The following is a 22,645-nucleotide window of genomic DNA, read 5'->3' as shown; positions in this document are numbered from 1 at the left end:
TGTAATTTTCACAAAGGAGGGTCGAATGAACCAGTCTTGAATCTATTCAGAGCTGTCCAACGACATGTAAAGAATTGAGCTGGTTAGTAAAATTGGCCTTTCCTCCATCGCTTCTCAGTTGCCTTGACTGTCCAGCAGCAGCAGCAGCAGCAGCAGCAGCAGCAGCAGCAGCAGCAGCAGCAGCATACCTCTGATTAAATGAGCACAAAACCTCCTTACAGTTACCATAAAGATGAGCAGCTTATCATTTTCCTTTTTCAAATCGCCCTGTGCGCATAGACTACAGCACTATCTGGACGTAATGTTGTATATTCTTGTGATGAATCTTGAGGCTTCCAATTTGTTCTTGCCAGTCAAGTCCACCTGATGTGCATTTCTTTGGAAGCCAGATTTTTTTAGTATTTAAAAAAAAAGTGTCATGGTGGACACCGGACTAAAACAAACACAAACTATGAAGGAGCCAAACAATTTGTAATGACCAACTCCACCACTGGAGTTGTGAAACCATATATATTATAATCAGTTTAAAATCTTATTAGTTAGAAAAATGTTTTACATTGTTGTGTTGTCTTAAAAATACATTTTAAAAAAATAATTGAAAAGTATAACTGTACACTGTGCCACATTACTGCGACATACAGTACATTTGCATCTGAGAGCTGCCACAGTCCCGCTGCCTTCCATCATTGCACATCAACAACTGTTAGAGTTTACTCGACCAGTGAGCATAAATGAACACACTTCATTGTTACTGTATGATTTTATTGATCATAAGGTAAACAACAATAAGTAAACAATTCATCAATAGATGAATAGTCAATGTATTTGCAATATTTGATAAAATGTATGACTAACTCCAATGAATTTGAACAGTACTGTATAAAAAGATGAGCCCTTAAATGATGAGATTGAAGTATTTCAGCAAAAACAACCAGTAAGTTAAATCACAGTGGGAATTAGTGAGGCATGTAAATCTCCTGTAAATATCTGACTCACCATTCATCCACCTTGCCAAGATGAGAATGAGCTATTAGCTTTGCCAACATACAAGTTTGCTGTTGCCAGCACTTGTCATGTGGAAGGAGATTTTGCAGTAATTGCCATACATAATCTCCAGCTCTATCCACGTTTTTTTGGACACCTAAATGATGTGGTAAGACAGGATACATCATTTTCAATCCAAGGTAATAGACTCTGTGTTCCCTGATTGGATTGGATTGGTTTGTGTGGACTGATTTATCCAGAGGGCATTGCATTGCTTTGTTTTCACATTCAATGCATGTTCTGTGTTTACCTCTTTACCCTGTGTGGCTTTTGGCATGCCACGGTTTAAGGAGCAGAGAGAGAGAGAGGGTAAAAAAAGTAAACATAGTCCATGCCCTATATTTGCTACCTTCAGAAACCTTCATAAGAAGCAAAGAAGCAGTCAAGTTTTTTTGCGTCAAAAGGAGTCCAAATCAGAAGCAGTGATACTTTAGTACCGCTCTGCCCATCCCTAATATGAATGAGTGATAAAGTGGCAAGAGACATTGTGTGTGGGATGCACGTTTCAATTAGTGGTTGCAGAAGTTTAGAACAGCCAATTGGCCAGTAAAAATATGATATTACAACAGACTGTAGGCCTGGCCCTTGTCGGAATTGGGGTCTTGTGCGTGCACCGGTGCACGGTAACTGTGTGGCTTATGCTGCAATGTTTTCATCCTACTAGGTAGAAAATAATATTAGATTGGGGGGTTAGTTGAGCATGGGTGATTTAATGTGCCATAGTTCATAGTTCATATTTCATAATTTCCTTTTTGGAGCTAAGCTACTGTAACCTGCTGCAGGGCTCTCCAGTTATCTTGACATAGATCACAAAGGCAATGCATTTTCATTGAGAGCCTCGTGATCCTACCTAGCCAAATCAAAGATCACCAGCTTAGTGTCTACATTTCACAGACACATTCATCAATCTCTGCTGCTCCAAAGCCTTGTCTCAGGACACAGTTGTGTTATAGATGAAGCACACAGAAACTACTGTGTGTGTTCTGTCCATTTATCTGCTACCCTGCAGCCTGAGCAATAAACCTCTCTCACGACCGACATTATTATCCAAATTCAGCACCTTGAATACTGAACCATGCATGTGAATTATTGCCCGTCATAGAGGTGACCCATTCTTTCAGAGCAGCAAGGAAATGTAATTTGGAAACCGCATAGTTTGACAAATTAATCAACTCTCTCCCTCGTGTCAGATACTTCACTGACTTTGGCGTATGCCTCAGGCTAATTTTACTGAATGACGAGTGAGTGCCTTGCTCATTATCTGTTTTCAGTTCACTTTCTAGTTCAGGTGTTCTCTTCTAGGGGGATTCTTGATTAGATCGCAGCAGGTTTGTAATCCAACATGAATGAATGAAATTGAGAAGATTAAATGAAAACCATTGGAGAGAATTTAAGGAAATATTGATTTATAGGTTGTTGTGATCTTATTGGTTAGTGTTAGTAGGCAATTAAGACAGGGTGCTTTTTATTTTTCAATCAAACCACTTTCAGTAACAGATTTTATTTTAGCACATTCGGACATCAGCAGAGGGATTGTCACTTCTGTTCGTGATCAGAAACTATAATTTATCAAGAGTGAAGCAGATTCACCACCCCGGTATGTCGATTTCAAACTGAAGAAAAACTTGTTGGTCACTTGCATGCATTAAATTTTGCAATTGCAGGATAACTAACAGCTGAGGCAAAATACAGAAAAATACCTTATTTTGAGGGGCATTTACGTAGCATTAATGTACTGTTTAAAACTAAATAAAATAGTCTATTTTATTTGTTTTAATAAAATTAATGAGAGAATGAGTGAAACCAAGTCTATCTAGACCCTTTTTCTTGATAAAAAAATAATATATTTTTTAAAATGTATGTATTAAAGTGTTAAATCTATAAATTACAAACAATAGCAATATGTATTTGACTAGTCTGACAATTCTTTAAAATACATTTTACAGATTATATACCACTATTATATATGGGATATAATATTTAATTATAAGGCTCTAAAGGTCTGGATTTCTTTTACGTTCATAAGAAACTTAATAAACTGGAAGGACACAAACAGATTCAAGTTACAGGACAGATGTTGTAACCACTTGGTCACCATTATGCAGTTCAACACTTTGCAGGCTTTTAATCCTGTTTAGTACAAATGCGGTCTCATTGCCACCTCATCTCAATCAGAATAAAGATGCAAAATATCCAAAGGAATCAGAGTGTTTCTCTGTATTTGGTTAAACAGTTGCTCAATTAATGTTCACATTGACCTATTGGTAATCACAGTAGACTAGCAGAATACAATCCTATAGAGAACACAACAAAGAGTGGAGTGACCTAAATGTGTCTTCAGAAAATAAAAATAAAAGAAGAATTGGCCATCAAGGTGAAACAGTTTATTGGGCCAGAGGCTGAGTCCCTCCACTCAAGCTCCCACTGCACTGTTAAAAAAAAAAAAAAAAAAATATATATATATATATATATATATATATATATATATATATATATATATATATATATATATATATATAATACTGTAGTGTAGATTTTGTAGTATATACTACAAAATCTGTAGTATATACTACAAAATCTGACAAAGTTTGTACACACAGTCTAGTTGAATGTTATGCAACAGATGCCAAATTAACCCCAGATAGGAATTAGGAATTAAATTAGAGGAAATATTGGCAATAATCTAACACGATCAAGGATGTGGGTCAGAGATTGGGGGCCTGCCAAAATCAAAATAATAAATAAATTAGCACTTTTTGGGGAATATGAGCAGACACAAGGTATGATAAGCTTTGTCATTTCCCCAATTAGTTTCTATTTAAGGTTATAATCATGGCATTGTGGAATACAAAAAGAGGTCATAGTGAGCATTTGTCCCACATGCCACCAGAGAGGGCAGGAAGTGAGAGTATGGAGGATATTTATGGCCCTGATTACTGACTTCTCACTTTGATTCGTTTGTCTTTGTGAACTCATGACAAGACTTATGGCACATCTCTATAAATAGATGTTACATATTCAAGGTTGCACATTTAGTGTGTGTAGACACTGTTAAGGTGACTTGAAAAAATACTTATTTTTTCTTATTTTTTGTTGTTGGTTAAAGTAGGTCACAAATGAAAAAGTGAAACAAGCATGTAACTTATGATACATTTTGTTTGATGTTAATGGCATATGGGGCAGGAAAAATAAAATATATACTCCTAAAGACTAAACTCTCAAATGTCTTAATCTCACTTACAAGCACTGCTACAAAGGTGGTTCTTACCAGGTTGTTGATTGATAATAAGACTTCAATAAGTATAAATTACAACCACCACTTTTAAATAGCCCAAAAGAGGCGCTCAATGGTGTTTTAAGCCCCCACCGTTGACTTCAAGGCAGCGCTGTGGCTGGAAGATGATGTTGGGGGCTTAAAACACCAAACACCATAAAGCACACTCATTTGATTCCCATTTCACACTCATTTGATTCCCATTTCTCTGCCTTACCCCCGTTCCCTTCCCCTACCCCTAGCCCTTATCCCTCGAAACCGAGTGGTAAGAACATGGTTGCAAATATTACATTACATTACATTACATTACACATCATTTAGAAGACGCTTTTATCCAAAGCGACTTACAATTAAGTGCTTTCAACTCTGAAGGTTCAAACTCCAGACAACAAGTAGTAAGTGCAAGTACATTAGCTTTAAATAGGTAATGCTAGAAAGAGCCATATGAAAGTGCAGGTTCAAGATTTATATATGTACAAGATTTATATATGCACAGGACTGTGTAGAGTAAATAAATTATTTAAGCCAAAAATAATAATAATAATAATAATAATAATAATAATAATAATAATAATAATAATAATAATAATAATAATAATAACTTACATTTATGAGACTCTGGGTACCCCTTGGTTTCAAGTAAGCTCGTGAAAATGCTTGGTTTTAAGGGGGATCTACCCCTTCCCCTTAGCCCTAACCCTAGATCAAAACGAGAATTGGGATAGCCCTTACGCTCACGTGAACATGCAAAACTAGGGGAAGGGGTAAGACAGAGAATTGGGATTTATTTGCCTTGATTTTTTGTAGGCATCAAAAATCATGACATCCTGTTAAATGTAGACAATCTGCAGTGCAAATTGAAACTAACCATAAAGGATTTAAACGACACACAAGTGGCTGACACATGCTGCTAAAACCTAAGATGTCTCCATTTATAGCAATATTTGATCACTTTAATGAATGATCACTCATATCAAATAGATACAAAAAACAGATAAAGCATATTTTCCACCATGTATTTTGAGAGCTTTGCACTAATATTTCTCTTATTTTAGCTATTAAAAATCTCCTTGTTTAAATGTTAGAAAAGTAGGTGATACACCTACTAACAACAAATGTTTTTAGCTTTGGATGTAAGTGGTTTTACTAATATACTGCACAGTATATTTGGCTTTCTGGGAAACCATTTTCTACACTGTCTTACATGTTTTACTTTGAAAGAAGCTTATGCTTCAGTGATGATGAGCATTAGGGAAGAGAAGCAGACTGGATCAATACAAATACAATTTACAGTTTGCTGCTGTATGGATGAGATAATCTGAGATGCATTAAGTCTGGCAACTCATTTGTAAGGGTCTTTTAAAGAAAGCTAAAATCAAATGCTGTGTAAATGCAATGTTAATAATCAGTCATGGTAATAGCGATTTTAAATCTGGACCCCATAAGGCTGCATTCACACCAAATCAGGCGTTATGGCGAAAACGCCAGTCCTCCCATCATTTGAATGTTGGTAGTGCATTTAGGCTGCAGTGGTGGGGACCACATGAGATGCCGAAAAACAAACAAAATTAAAACAGAATCAACATTTGGAGAAACACAACCCAATGTCACATTGCAGTGGCTAATCTCGGAACCTACTGGTGTTCAGACAAAACACAATGGAGTTGGGAACACATTGGAGACACAAATGGGCCATTTGAGTTAGAGTCCCACATTGCTGCTGAACCCTGCGCTAAACGCTGCAACGTCTGATTTGGTGTGAATGAAGCCTAACTGCATTCATAGTTTTATCATAAAGCAAATGTTTTGGGAATATTAGCAACATGAATGTGGTCAACAACAATGTCAAAAACAGCTCGTATTACTGTCACTCTACAGAATATCAAAACTAACATTGTCTACACTAATTGATGTGTTTTGACTGATGCAAATGAATAGATTATTTTCAAACTAATGAGTGAATAATTAGTCATAATTAAGTATGCTAACAAGTTCTGATTTATTAACTGATTTCTCCATACCGGCTTCATCAGCGTTCACTGCATGCCAGGCTTTATTTTAATGATGCTGTCTGTCCCAATCAGTGTCACGCCATTCCTGTAGAGAAAAAAAGTTAATGAAACTTTCACTGTTTCATGCTCTGTTGACACTCCTTCTATCTTACACAATTCTGCATTCAGTGTCATAATAAGGCAGTGATACAGAGGCGGCACTCTTCACAGATATTATAAGTCCAGGAGTGATGCAGCTAAAGGAATTACTAGTAGAAGTAGTTCACCTAAGTGCTCTTCAATACAGTCAATAATGAATCATGGTAAGTTAAGAGCATCATGAGCTTATGCAGTTATCGTTTTACACAGAGGTACATTTTAGTACATTCACTGTACAGAAGTCCAATTCCATATGTAAACCCAACATCTCAACGTGAGGAAATTATGAACCCAGAGGGCAGAATGTTTAATAAGGCAAGATGTTAGAAAGAAGCTCCTGCATTTACAATACTGTGAATGTCAAACTGGTGCAATGAGAAGCAGCCAAAACAACTCAAGCCGCACATGAGAGGAAGATTAATTATACTTTGCAGAGTTGACACCATCTATAGATAGTGATATCAGTGATATCATATAGAAAATCAAATAGCACATTTTGATCTATTGCTGTTACATAGGCCTATGTGTGCTAAAGATCTGTTGTATAACATAACCAGGCAACAATGGTTGAGACAAGATCACCAACTCATGGAAGCTGTGGAATATTTGGCATCCTATTCCCCTTTTCTATGATGCATTGTCATCATTCATCCTGAAGATGAAAAAGGACAGAAATGTTTTTGCTACAACATCAGAAGAGCTTTTTTGGTATCACTACAGCAAGCTTGAACACAAAAACAAATCCATGAAAATGCAAATGAGGACAGTGATATTCAATGTTGTAGTGGTGCTTGTTCAAGAACAATAAAACTCATAGTAGCCATAGATGTCACTGGACAGATTTCTTTTTTTTTTGTGGTGTCTTTTGTTCTATATCCATAAATAACTGAGACCACATTGTTTGAAGTGAGATACATGCAAAAAATGTTGAGCGGTAGGCCATACCGATGTACTTCCGGATGTGGTCTCCCTCAGTAGCTAATTAAAAAGACATCTTTTTGATCTCATAATAGCCCTGCTGCCAGGGTAAACAAAGCAAGCGACAATGACACAATAATGGATTATTGCATTTCAAGAGAAGATACAACTTTAATCTATTTTTATCATTTTTTTTTAACAACATCTTTAGGTACAATAAATATTAAAACATCAACTATCACACTCTATGAACCCTGTAATGATTGTATGAAAAACTTAGATTTTGTTCTTGAGCAGTCTAGTGATGTGATTGGAGAGTTAAGAGAGAAAACATTTACTATCAACAGTTTAATATCATAGACATGGTTAATATCATAGATATCTATATCCATGGGCCAAGCCAGAATGCTGCGGTAACGTAACTTCTGAACCAATCAATACATATTTAGAAATAACGTGGAACTCGTAATTTGTATTGTGACAGGTGCTTACTGTGCGCATCCATGCCAACAACATTAAAACTAACAGATCCAGGTGTTTAATCTATTGCAAGTCATTTTTATTCAATTCCAGCTGTTTTTATTTTTTAAAAAGGTTGACAATCTGCTTTTGATTCACTATTTAAAAAAAATCCCAAATGTGATTTTATTTCATATTTCCTGTTTTCTTCATTTTTTATCACAAAGTATATCTGTCAATAAAGACAGACAGGGCAGTTAGGTGACTGAATGAGCAGACAGGGCAGTAGTCTTGTGTAGAATAGCTGTCATTTTTTTTAACCGTTCGACTGTCATCGGTTGATGGCATAAAGGTTGATGGTGGCTACTGTAGCGTCAGGTAACCATGGAGACATATCCTGTGTTAGCTAAAACTGGTTACTTGCTTGTTGTGTGCTGTGTTGCTAGGGATTAGATAGCTAGGTTTGGGGTAACGTTAATGTAAACAGATAGTAAAAACTGGGTAAACTCACACGACAAATATAATGTTTCGGAATTTTTTTCAGGTAAGTGTATTTGAAAGCCACGCTCTTTGTAAATAACATGTTTTGTTTTTAGGCTAAAAGTAGCTTTAGCTTGATGTAGCATAACATTAACGTTGGCTGCAGGCAAATAGTGAAAACTATAATTATGTTTCTCGCAGGGTGGATCTGTGGTTGAGATCTTTAGTGGACAAGGAAAAGACCCTGTAGAAAAATGGAAACTTTGCGGAGGTCCGTCATCCATACATAAGGTGAGTTTTCAGAGCTGCTATTTACGTTATAACATTATAGCCTATTGTTTGGTGATAACTCGCGCTCACTATTGCACATTAATCAATTTAACTAGCTAGCTAGCCATATCCTCTACGTCAAGCTACCACACAGGGCCAGGATATAGACAACAACAAATACAATGCAGTCCAATAAAAGAAACATAACACGGTCTGAATGATTACCGCATGGCTGAATTAACCCCCCTGGATGAAATGCATACAAATTGAACTTTAGCCTGTAAACTTAGCAGGGCTACATTGTTACCTACACAAGTTCCCATGGGTGACATCGTTTACGTTACAACCGTAAATCTGATTTAGGGATGCCAGCACACACAAATTGTCTGAGAGATGTGTTTTAAACTGTCAAAATGAGGGAAAATACAAACTCATGTTATCAGTAAAAAAGTAAACTTGTGTTTAGTCTCTTAACTTTATGTGATATTTTTTATTGAAGATGCCAGTAACACTTCATAATAGAGCTGTTGTTGACACATAGCCTTTCCATTTCAAACCTTGTTATGCTCACACAAAAACATGTGCACACTTCATTATAACTTAGCAATGCCTTAGAATTAGCAAGGCCTCGTGTGTATTGTTTTTTTTTTTATCTTAGGAGTACAATAAAGAAGTCAAAGGGTTTGTTTACTGCCTGGAGGGTAGCAGCCAGACAGTCAAGATGCAAATGCCAGAGAATGGGAAAATGTCTCGTAAGTCACCACACTTGCACCCATTTATAAATTATATTTTCTTATGCAGATGTTAATAGTAATTCATTTCATCACTTATTTGCCTATTTGTTTTTTCTTAGTTGGACTTCTTCAAAGATTCTTGGTCCTTCAAGTCAATATTCCCCCATGTAAAGATTTTTCCATTGAGCTTGTGTAAGTACAGCAATTTTTTAAGATTCTTTTTTTTACATGGCAACTACCTAGAAAAACATTTGTGAGAGCATGGGCTGTTGTAGATATCAATACATCTTTTATTCTGTTGTTGAGAAAGGACTTTTATTACTGTTAGTGTAGTCTATATCCTTGACTTTCCACTTCCGGGATTGCTCCATTGCCGAAATTCCGCTGGATTTTACTCATTTAGGCTGGATATCCATTGCCTTGGGCATACACATGTTCCACCAAAACTGAGGCTATTTTGTAGAGGCGCCGTTTCTCTGTGCATCGCATAGCGCCGCCCATGACGATTGTAATTGGTTTAAAGAAATGACAATAAACCAGAGCACATTTTTCTCCCATCCCGGAATGCTGTGTGGCCTCTCCAGACCCTCCTCGGTGGAGGAGGGTCTGGCAAAGCAAGACTACTGTTAGTGTGGCTCAATATGATAGCTACAGTAATCTTTGATAGAGTAAATTAGCACTTTGTTACATGATAACACTTTACTTGAAGGGGTGTGCATAAGACTGACATGAAAGTCCAAAGGGTTCCACTTTACTTGAGGTCAAAGAAATTAATCATGACACTGTTATAAAAGCATTTGACAGTGTAATCAAACTTTATGACATCCTTCTGACAAGTCCAAATTGTTTCACTTTACTTGAGGTCAAGGAAAATAATCATGACACAATTATAATGGTCTCATGACAGCCAATTTAAAAACCAACCACTTATGACAGTTTAATGTAATGTTAACACATAAAGCTAAATAGTTTCTTCAAAGCTATAGTGCATAGTTTCTATCGCCCCTATGAGGAATTCTAAGTAATGACAACAACACTGTCCACACGGCGCAAGACTTCGTTGGTCATGCACCACCCCCACCCCTCCCCCACCAGTTGCTAGTAACTCAAGGAGGAAATGATGGTTTTCTTGTACTTTATCTTGTAGTTTTTATGTCTTCTTTGTCTCCAACTCTGACTGTTGCTGTTGCTTTTTCTCAGTGGTGATGTAAAATGCATCACTCGTGCTTCTGCGTGCGAAAGTCGCCGGACGGCACCATTTTGTAAACATAGCCATACTGAGAAAAACGGAGTTTTGTCGAGCTGATAGTCTTAATTAGCTTTTCATTTCGTCTTTAGCTTTTGGCAATTGCTTGAATGTAACAGACGTTCATTAATATAAATTATTACATGGCTTGGTTGAATTCTAATGTAGAATGCGGTCTGTTATTTCTTGATAACAGACCGCTGCTAAGGATAACACACCGTTGCCATGCAAAAGCAGAGGGTTGCCATGGACGCAGTTCTGTTCACTCTGGAGGACAGCTATCAATCAACCCGCTGAAAGAAGTCCGGATAATTTAGCCTATCAGCTGTGGCAAAAAGTGGGGAAACGTGGAGCAACTTCTGTCCTCCAAGCAATGACAGCAAATCTGATGAGCGTCTATCGCTAGTATCTTTCTATACCAGTGTTTCTCAACGGGGGCGGTACCGCCGCCCAGGGGGCGTTCAGAAGATGATGGGGGGCGTTGGAAGCAATATTTTGTAAAGGTGGGAGTTGAGGTGCCCTTGGGGGGCGTTTGTTTGAAAGCTAGTTTAAACCAAAGATTCACAATAATACATGTTTACACTTAAACTACTAAAAAAATAAGTGGTCTGCAACATTAAAACCTGCCAGTTTACAGCACTGCGACTGGACGAGACGGGTATCCTAACTTTTCTGTGCTTCTGTCAGCTTTGTTTGGCGCAGCTCCGTGCTGCCTTCATGGAAACGGGACGTAAGAGCATCATCTTAAATGAGCTCTGTAGCTACTAGTGAAGCTGCGTTCAGATAAGAAAAGAAAAAAAGCAATCGCAGCGACGTCCTGTTGTATTCTTTAACCCCCCCCAATGTAGCACAAGTAGACTATTAGTGTGTATCAAATCCCGCACTTCCCGTAGTGCACTAAGGGAAGTGCACTTCGTACACTATGTACTTACTTGCATAGTGCGTAAAATTTGACGGGGGAGTATTGTCTCAAATCGCGCACTGCCTTATGTACTTACCGGAAGTGACGATCAAAACATCTCAGTCCTCCTTCTTCTTCTGTGAAATTGTAAATTATACCCAGGGCAGAGCATTCTCACCACCTGTTGTCACCATACATTTCTGCCTTGTTCATCAAAATGAATGTGATTGTTTTATGCAACCGTAAACATCCAGGTATGATGATATTTATGCTTTTGCTCTTAATTCATTGTAAAAAAGAAAAAAATAACCAAAAATGGCCATTTTGAGTTATTTAGCAAAATTGGAGCAATTAAAATTGTGTCCAACTGACATATAACGTTAACATAGAAAATAGTCATATTATATGTTTATATAAAGGGTGTTTATTGCAATAGCTATTAATTACAGTGAAAATACAAGAGTGAAAGCAGAGGCAACACAATAGACATTTAAATAGATCCTATTGTTCTATTCATTGCTGGCCCTGTATTTTGATGGGGAAAGTGATTTGAGGGTGGACTTCAGACTCTACAGCAGGATCCTTTAACGGTACATCCTCGGTACAGCGTGGGACCCGTCATCGAGGCCCTTGTCTTCCTCTTTTGGCTCGCCAGCGGTACATCTGATCGTGGTTTAGCCAGAGCCTTTGCACCGTGCTGTCCACAAGACCAGCAGGGAAATCCTCTCTCTCCTCCCCCAGGTCGTTCTCCTTCCAGCAGAGGACTTCCCTCAAGTTGGCAGCATTGTCCGTGTCCCTAACGATTATACAAGTCAGATCAGGACAGAAACTGCACTGTTAATATGATATAACATAGCATACATTAACGTACTGTAACATTACTACTAACGTTGGCAGCTTAATGTATATTTACCAGATCACACATCTAACGCTAAAATCGTCTGCAGTGAGGACGATAGTTTAAAAACAACAACCGTATACCACAACACATGTAACGTTAGCTAGGTTATAACTGATTTGCCAGTGGTTAAACCAAAGAGCATAGCTAGAAGTACCGGTAACTTCGCCGCTGTTAGCTAGCTAAGGTTAGCTAAGGTTAGCTAAAGCTAGCTTAATAGCACGTCAAATTACGATGCAAATAAACGTTATAATTCGCGGTAGAAAAATCATCACTGACTACAAAATTAACCACACATACACATAAACAGGTTGCGTATATGTTAAACAAGTATAGCAAAAAGACTAATGTTGAACTTACATTTGGGTCTCGCTGTCGCGTATTCGGCCGCCATTATCGAAAGTTTTTCACCTTTTGTTAGCCCCGCCCCTTCCGCTACGTAGCCAAGATGGCGACAGTTGAGTGTGGAAAGCATAACAGTTTTTCGTCAGATGGTTTATAGAACACAATGTTTCCTACTGTACCTGAATGCAGCTTCATTTCACGGAGAAAGAGAGAAAGAAAAGAGACGTGCGAGAGAGATTGACTGTGCTTTGTTGTTTGGCAAACATTTAGCTGTTCCATACACTCCCGGCCAGTTGAGGGCTTGCGTTTGGTGTTTTAAAACTTTATTATGGAAGCGATAGAGGCAGTGATGTTACCGTTTACTGTACGGGACTCTCACACACCTCCACAAAACACAGCGCGATGTGGGGTTGCATTTTCTCCAAACGTTTTTTCTGCTATTTACTCGCAAGACAGGTGATAGCAAACCTAGACTCTTCTAACCCTAAAAAACGGCTCTCACTAACTTTCAAGGTTGTAAACTTATTTCCATTCGGCAGTAGGTGTCGTTCTTCAAGTCGTTTGTCATCACCAAAATACTTTTCTGTGTGCGTGCGTGCGTCTTCTGCTTTTACCCTTTGATAAGTGCCAGCTTGTTTTCCGTTGGAACAATTTTAGATTTGAATGAAAACTAGATTTGAATGTTAAATTGCTAGCTGTTTCTGATTGGCTACTGTTAGTGTTTGTAATAATAATAATAATAATAATACATTTTATTTAAAGCCATTTCATGACACCTAAGGTCACTTCACAAACAAAAAAGGACATTCAAATTATAGTCATCTTATAAAGGTGCTGAGGTTCACACTATGCAGAAGGCCTTTTGATAATACCTAATTATAGTTTGAATGTTATCTAGTCTTGGCTAGATTGGCTGCTGTTATTTAATTTGAATGTCAAATGGTAGCATTTTTTTTAAAAACCTGTAAATATATAATTTCTATTCACATGGCTTTTTTGATACCTGGGAAACTAATACATGTGTTGTCTTGTCATTCAATAAGATTTTTTGATTATTTTTGATAACAATAGTAACAACAATAATAAGCCTATATTAGGGCATAATCATTAATATTCGGGGCAATTAACACACATAATATTTGATGGGGGGGCGTTAGGGACCTGGATAATGAATAGGGGGGCGCTGGCACAAAAAAGGTTGAGAACCACTGTTCTATACCGTCTATGATCGCTAGCTACGCAGTAACAGCCGTAGGGACAAAAACGCTAATTAGTTAGCTTACATTGCAACTTGTTTAACGTTAACTTACAGGTGTGTCAACATGAAGCGGCTCTGCAAAAAGGAAACGAGATGAATGAGGACACAAACGTCCACATAAATATTCCCAAAGAAGCCATTCACCGTGTCTCACTTCACCGTCAACAGAAATGTTCAGTTTAATGTAAATTAAAGCAGTCGATAGCCCGCTAGCTCACTACAACGCTTCAGCTAATGTTGTGTCAATTCCTGCAGTGATTAAAACAGCAGCTGGGTCATTTGTCCACCACGGCAGCACCTCATAAAATATAGGGCTACTACCACAACCCGTAAGGTGGTGTTGAGTAGCTAGCTAATAGACGAAGGATAGCATTACAGAGTTTTTACGTTGCTATGGACGCAGGATTCCAACCATAGAGACGGAACGGACTATTTTCTCTAGTGGAAGCAATACAATCGTATTTAAATCAATAAACTCCCATTTAAATCAATATTTTGTCAAGTTATTAGTCAAATTATTGATTTATTTGGTAAGTAGCCATGTAATAAGCGGGATAATGTAGAGCGAGGCGGTTGTTATAGCGAATACAACCCCTTCAGGCTGATCACCCTGTCGGGGTTGTATTCGCTATAACAACCGCCTCGCTCTACACATAATTAGGCCTGCTATGACATATTTATGGCAGGTTATGTTGTATAGGTTAAAGGTGCTGTAGGTAGGATTGCGAAGATCCATGACTTAGCCAAAAAATGTGAACATCGACAACTTCTCAGTCCCCCTTTTCGCTAAAGCCTAAAACGGTCTCCTAAGACCCTCCCCCAACAAGGGAGAATGAATGCGTGTGCATGAGCAGGGATTGACATGCAGTTAGACACAGTTCAGACAGGATCTGAACAGGGAGCAGTGTTTTTTTGCAAATCACACTACAGGCTGTGGTGCCAGAGTAGCTGGAATTTTTTTTTTTTATTATTATTATCTGCTTCATGTAGTTCTACACAAACATAGTGTCAGTTTCCGCAAATATGACATTAAGTTATAAGTCTTACTTACTGCACCTTTAATGTCAAGTTGTCATAACAAAGACATTGACAGGTTATATTGTCTTGCATAATGTCATAACACAGAGATTGTTGTCTTGGTCAATGTCAAGTTGTCTTAACATAAACATCTCAAACAAAGCTAACTTTGCATTAAAAGTGTCATAATTTACCTAATGACACGTAATGACAACAGTCATAAAGACGGGGTCATGTTAATTTTATGGACACCCCTTCAAATAAAGTGTTACAGAGAATAGTTAATATTCTAATGTATCGTGAAATATAGAAAGTAATCATTGAATCAATTTCCCTTAAACTACTGAAAAAAAAACCATTAAAAGCAGCTTGTTAACATCTAGTATGAGAACCCCTTGAGCAGCTGAAGAATGTATTATATGACAAATGACTTATGTAGTGTACTTTATGATTAAGATATTGTGAAACTACTTGCTACAAAGGCTTTTACCTTAACAGCCACAGTACATTTTACAAGGTGATCTACAAAGAAATAAGCCAAATTTGTAAAAACAAAAAACTGTATAATGTGTGGATGTTTATTGATAGAAGAAAAATTCCACTCTATGAGTTACCAATTTTCTTATAATAATTTATAATATATATATATATATATATATATATATATATATATATATATATATATATATATAATAATTATTTCTAAATAATAGAGATAGTTTATGTTCTGGTATCTGTTATTCACAGGACAACTGATTTAGAGCACCTGAAAAGAAGACTTCACTTATCAACAGTACATAAAGAGTTGTCTGCCACACTTTTGCATGCAAAGATACCTTTCGTAGGATTGAAACGCAGTGTTGTGAGTATACTGACTCATCCTTGACATATTCTTTTAGTATTTTTTTTGTATTGTTGGTATTCATATCTTAAAGTAGGTATTGAGTTCCATCTTTATGTGATTCTTTTAAATCATATTGTTTCTGTTGTCGCAGTGGTCTACTTTGTGCATCGACCTTGTGTCATTCACCGGTGAACTGTTCAAGGGGTTTTTGACACTAGATGGCATCACTTTGTTTGCTACCTGTAAAGTCCGCAGAATCTTCACCATGAAAACAGAGCCTACAGGAATGTCAGATGATGGTAATGATTATTGTCACAAGAGTTTTATCTTCTATCTTACCTTAAAGTCCTCTCCATGGACTGGTTATTTAAGAGATACTAGCTAAGCACTGGAGTAAGTCACGTTGAGTAGATTTGTTCTGAGTTTAGATGAAAGTCAGTGTGTATGTGTGTGGATAGAGGAACACTTGGCTGAGAGATCAGTGGTGTTTTTTGTTGAATTCTGAAATGGCTCAGCAGAGCCAACAGCTGTACTCAGCACTGGCTGCTCAGTGCACACCACTACTTGCCAGTAAAGACAGCTTGTCATTTTAATTTTTCTGTTGATCAAAGTGTTACCTCTGTTGCGTGATGATATGTCATGATGATGTGTTTTGGTTTATTCTGTGATTAGGCTAAATCTGAAATAGTTTTCTTGTTTAAAATCTAGATATGTTTCTTGGTGGAGCTGGTCTCATGGACTTGATCCCTCGCAGTTGCCATTTCCCAGCAGATGTAAACCATGTCACTCAGGTGCTGAACATGGAGAATTTGCGGAAGGCAGATTCGAGGGCTGGACTGTTGAGCTCTGACTGTGGTAGGTAAGAGCAAATCACAGGAGTGTGAATTGATCAATAAACAGTGGTGAAGATCAATACATTTACTTAATCACTATACTTAAATGCAATTTTGAGGTACTTGTACTTGAGTATTTTCATTTTGTGGTACTTTATACTTCCACTATATTTTGGAGGCAAATATTGCACTTTTTAACTTAACTACATTTATTTACAGTATTTTAGCCATAATCTTAGTCTGGCTATCACCAGACCAAGCTCAATTTTTTAAGATTGAACATTAATCTGGGGAGTCTGCTCTGTATTTTCTCTGCACAAGAGGCGTGATAAACGGTAGTTCAAAATAGTTCAAATGACTCTGTACGCAATTGGATAGTCCTTCAACCAATCAGACCAACGATCCGTGACATACTTGGCAGAGCGAGGCAGAGTGAAAGCCGATCGGTAGTAAAATTAAAACGCCGGTCGGTAGTAAGGCAAACACATCCTTTTCTAGGAATTGTTCAAGGGCAAGTTTCTGTTCAGTTTTCAGAGAAAACTTGCCCTTGAAATCTTTTAAAACAGCAGCGGCATCAACGGGTTGCTGCGCTTTGGTGGCCGTCATGTTGAATGTAAACAAAAAGCTGCTTGCCTTCGCTTCTCTATCGTCATCATGTTAAACCAATAGTGCGCCAGGTGGATAAGCCAGTTTGTGATTGGTTCCCGCAAATGTATAATGGAAGCAGGATAGATAAACGTACAAGTTTCCAGCCTGACCTGCAGGACGAAATCAAATCGCCGGCAGATCGGGCTGGGTTTACCCAGTCTACCATAATCTACCAGTGAAATGGTTAATATACATAGAGAAGCATCATGGTGCAATTGTTGCACATAGAGCGGTTGTTTCCCAACAAAGAGACTGATGATAATAGATTTGTTTTCCTTGCATGAAATTCCTGTGGTCCTCATTATTGTGTTCTTTTGCACCTCACCTGTACTCAGAGAGCTGCAATTATATCCTCATATACAAAGACATGCACCAGTAATCCAGTTCCGCCGCCTCTGTGGCCTTTTTTATCAGCGCTTATTTATTTGTTCTGACAGCTGTCTAAGTCATGTTGAGTCAACCGGTAATGCCCATAGAAGAGAGAAGTAACCACACACAAGGAATAGCTTTTCATAATTAGCATCTGCATTATTAGCATAACATTCCTAATCATATTTAAAACGATTGCTATTAAAGTAGGCATCCAATTTAACTGTGATGAAGTTGCTTGATGAATGCTGTTGCTTCAGTACCCAATCTGTCAGAAATTGTTAAAAGTAAGCTACAGCAGTTTTTTATGGAGTTAGAATCATGCCAAAACCTCACACACACACAAAACGTGTTTTACTCACGCCCAATGATTCACAAACAAACTCAGTGTGGTTTGCAAATACAAAACATCATTCACAAACTAATGCATTTTGTTCTGCAAATAAGAAACCTACCTATCAAACAAATACAGTATGTTTTACACATACAAAGAAACGTATTTCTTCAATGACAAAGAATATCCTGCAAGTACAAACTAAAATCTTTCAAGTACAAAAAAAATCCTTCAAGTACAAAACAAATTCTACAAGTATAAAAAAAAAAAATTCTTCAAGTACAACAAAAAATCCTACAAGTACAAAACAAATTCTACAAGTACAAAAAACTGTCACGTGACTTGGCACTAATTTTCCGCCTTGCTGATCCACACACAAATGCAGGTAAATTTACTAACAAATGTCCTGTAATTTGCACTCCACAACAGCAGGTGGCGCTGTTAAGTCAATCTAAGCCTACGAGGACCATAGATACACACAGATTTTTTTAAACGTTATTACGGTTCATAATTTACTGGAATAAAGCTGAGCAACGTATTGTTGCTGTGACAAAACCACTGATTATATATATGTATATTGTAGCGATACTGGCGTTAAAGACCTGCTGATCGTTGCCTAATTCTCTGAAATGAATGCCGGCATTGCAGTGTGGGAAATCGGCTTTGCATGCGCCCAACTCTGATCATATCTGTTCTGTCTTACAGCATACTGTAATATTTCACCAGTAATAAGACCAAAATAATATTATTAAAATAAAGAAAGGCATACTATGATAATATCTACATATATGTGGCTAGATGTAGTATTATAGTTTAAAAAATATCAAAACAACAAAGCAATCCAGCTTCCCTGGCCAAAATAGACCTAAATAATAACATTAAAAGAAATACAATTAAACCAAGATAAGATCTGGTGAATAAATGTTGATTAAAACAGCGGTTATTGGGCTAAAAATACCAATAATAGCAAAGCTGCATATGGCTTCTCTGTACAGAAATAAACGTGCTGTGATCAGGGAATCTGTGTGTAGACCACGGATGATGATGTCATTGACCTACATACATTGCATCCGTGGACCCGTCACAGAATTTTCGGCGAATCTGTGAAACTGCCCCAGTTTTTGAGTTAAGGGGCCGTGTTCATTTCACAGAATTCTGTGAGACTGTGTAGGCTACTACAAAGCAAGATCAACATGCTGGATTTCTACCCGGCTTCACCTAACCTAACAACCGCAATACAGTCGCTGCTTCCTAAAACAGGAAAAAAGCTGGCAAAAAAAATGGCGGACGCTGTAGCCTAGATGCGTAGGCCTAAATCAAATGGCTTATCAATAGGCTATCGCTTCCCCATCAGTCAGGCACAATATCGGACCATAATTACACTTGTGCTTTCCATAAACTGTCGTTGCTTTAGCCTATTATATGATCAGTTGCAACCCTGGCAGTGGAAGCGATCGTGAGAGCAAATAAAATATATAAAAACATAGGCCTAGGGTAATTCAAACCGATGTGCACTCAACAAGCGGATATGCAATTCCCTCCCATTAAAATCTAGCCTATATATTTCATAAAAATACCCATCAGGGAATGTTAACGGGGTTGTTGATCTCTAAATGTTTTAACTTTTATGAGCGCATCTCTCTCTCTCTCTCTCTCTCTCTCTCTCTCTCTCTCTCTCTCTCTCGCACCGGGCTCCGCCTGATCTTCTAAGAACAGCGACAGCGTTATCAATCGAGTAGCTTAGCTATTGACTGGTCAGTAGGCGGTGCTTTTACATCAGTTGATCTCTGATCTCCAACTTAACCTGCTCCCAACCAGGTTAGGTGTTCAGAATAAGTTACCACGGTGATTGTACCCGGTAACAACTGATCCACCGTTACCATCACTGTGTCACTAGTTGACGACCAGCGTCGTGACACAGCTTATGCAGGACCCCGGTTGTTAGGTTAGGTGAAGCCGGGTAACTGAAAGAAATCCAGCATGTTGATCTTGCTTCGTAGCAGCCTACAGGCTGCCAGTCTCACAGAATTCTGTGAAATGAACACGGCCCCTTAACTCAAAAACTGGGGCAGTTTCACAGATTCGCCGAAAATTCTGTGATGGGCCTTTCTTGTCATTGAAGAAATACGTTTCTTTGTATATGTAAAACATATTGTATTTGTTTGATAGGTAGGTTTCTTATTTGCCGAACAAAATGCATTAGTTTGTGAATGATGTTTTGTATTTGCAAACCACACTGAGTTTGTTTGTGAATCGTTGGGCGTGAGTAAAACACGTTTTGTGTGTGTGTGTGTGTGTGTGTGTGTGTGTGTGTGTGAGGTTTTGGCATGATTCTAACTCCATAGTATTTATCATACAGCAGCAAACAACATGTGATGACATTATAGACCAAAAGACATTCTGTTTCAAGGTCAATGAATTTTCACAGATCAAAATCACCACCGAAAATATTTTTTTTATTCTATGTGCTATCATATATTTCATTTTATTCCATATTGTTGCCACATTCTTTTATTGGCATCTGCAGATTTGAAGTGCACAGAAATTTACTGACTCCTATTCCTGGGTAATTTTCTGAGTGAATCTGCTGCATCAAAGGAGTGTGACTTCTTTTTCTTCACTCTCAATACATCCAACTCAGCTCTGTCTGTATCATCAGACATATACTGTATAAAAGAATATCAGTTTGACGATTCTGTGTTTTGTGATATGAAAGTGTCTGTTCTCTGCTCTGATGAGGATCTGACAGAAAGTGTGTTTTTCTGTTATCGTCAGCAGAGGTGGTCCTAATGAGTCCTAGCACAGCTACAGCAGGGTCAGTTCAGGACCTTATCATGACTTTCTCCGCTGTCTATTATTTTTACATGATGATATTGTGCAGATTGATAGATTAAACAGGTAAAACAGCGTCAGACCTCTGCCTCGGGTCTCAGGCGTCAGGCCATTAAGGAATGTTTTGTGTGTTCATTTAGTAACATTTGATGAACACATGATAGATTTTTTTCTTTATGACACAATTGTAATACTTGTATTAATTATTATGGTTTACTGACTAACATAACCTTTTAGCTTAGGTTTTACTTATTTTAGGGATATGAAGCATTTGAATATACTCATAGAAATGACATCACAATAAGCAAAAATACCAATGTAGGCACTGGCAGACCATTTCTATTGCAGAGTTCAAAGGGTTAAAATATGTTATAGAGATCAAATGTATTTAGCATTTTGATTGCTTTTTTATTTTTATAGTATAAAATAGTTCTTCTCATTTTGTTTCAATTTCAAACACAATGAATAATGGAGTACTTGCATTTTCTAACTACATACTAGCACTTTAACACACCGTACTGCCAACTTTTTGTTTTTAAATGTCCATCCATCCATCCATCTTCGTCCGCTTATCCGGTGTCGGGTCGCGGGGGGAGCAGCTCCAGCTAAATGTGTTTTATATATTTTAGTCTATGTATACATTCTTACGTATGTCTGTATGATTGTTGTCTTTTCCTGTTGCACTGCAATTGGCTGGTGGAGAACCGTCTTTTTTCACTCTTTATGTAAAAACAGACAAATACATTAATCTTAATCTTATTAATATGCCATTTAGCTAATAGAATAATAAGGTTGATAATATAATACTAGAATTTACCTGCAAAATGTTTGATTACTAACAAAGTGAAAGAGGAGTCTTTTAGGAGTATGTATCGATACTATCCTTTTTAAGTATTTTTGCAAATGATAAAAAAAGATGTGAAGACATTTTTACATTTATTTTGGAGCTGTTGTTACTCAAAAAATTTGTGAAAAGACATATACTTTGATCACTCATTGACCCAAAGTGTTGAATATATATTGTTTGGTTTCACATTTCTGCTCAAACAATCCAGTATTGTATTATCAACCTTATTATTCTATTAGCCAAATGGCATATTCATGAATGTAAGCACACTAATCAGAAACCATTTTTCATTGTGTTTGAAAGTGAAAACAAACAATACAAACATTTTTATTTAAAAATAAGAAAGCAATGAAAACGCTGAATATATGTGCTCTCCATAACATCTTTTAATTAATGTGATGCCATGTTTTTTTTTTCGGCCTCCTGGCGGTTATTGTTAATGTCAACTGTCAAAATAAAGTCAACATGCTGAAACTGTAATGGCCTCAGACAAAAACAGCCTCAGAGCATAACATAACATGTTTTATCTGAGACCGAATCTTGCAAGAAAACGAACTGATGATCTATTATAAACAATATGCTGTTCTCCTAGTTTCAATTCAGCCGATTTTTCCATGATGAAATATCAAAACCTGCCCATCCACTTTATTTATTTAGAAATAGCCTTGTGTCACTGCTGTTTGTGATTGTTTTTCTTCTAAATTACATAGACCTAGTTGTTCCACACATTCATTTGTGTCTGAACAGGTGACAGAGATGAGCAGACAGACAGACAGACACACACACACACACACACACACACACACACACACACACACACACATACACAAACAAACGTGGTGGTGTGCCATTCATCTGCATGTAGCCTACTCTGCACGTGCTGCTAAGCTTGTGTATTTAAACGGTTGAAATGGGTGGCAGCAACATCATCATCAACAACAACA

The 22,645-nt window shown here is 37.5% G+C and overlaps 1 protein-coding gene across 3 annotated transcripts in view; it reads left to right on the top strand.

Moving 5' to 3' along the window:
- Positions 1-8,179: 8,179 nt before the first annotated feature.
- cfap20dc (CFAP20 domain containing) overlaps positions 8,180-22,645 on the top strand; it is a 44,279-nt gene continuing 29,813 nt past the window's right edge. For 2 of the 3 annotated variants that reach the window (XM_028576081.1, XM_028576080.1), the window contains exons 1-7: positions 8,180-8,389; positions 8,527-8,616; positions 9,254-9,347; positions 9,449-9,521; positions 15,742-15,856; positions 15,990-16,137; positions 16,547-16,693. In XM_028576081.1, the coding sequence (XP_028431882.1) occupies positions 8,369-8,389; positions 8,527-8,616; positions 9,254-9,347; positions 9,449-9,521; positions 15,742-15,856; positions 15,990-16,137; positions 16,547-16,693 (688 nt within the window). In that variant the 5' untranslated portion in view covers positions 8,180-8,368. Of the gene's footprint in view, positions 8,390-8,526; positions 8,617-9,253; positions 9,348-9,448; positions 9,522-15,741; positions 15,857-15,989; positions 16,138-16,546; positions 16,698-22,645 lie in introns of all 3 variants that reach the window. The other variant, XM_028576082.1, reaches the window with a different exon arrangement.

This window comes from Perca flavescens, chromosome 4, assembly GCF_004354835.1.
Source record: "Perca flavescens isolate YP-PL-M2 chromosome 4, PFLA_1.0, whole genome shotgun sequence".
NCBI classification, from domain to species: Eukaryota; Metazoa; Chordata; class Actinopteri; order Perciformes; family Percidae; genus Perca; species Perca flavescens.
Note: the sequence above shows the minus strand (reverse complement) of the source record. Positions and strands in the feature narration are given on the sequence as shown.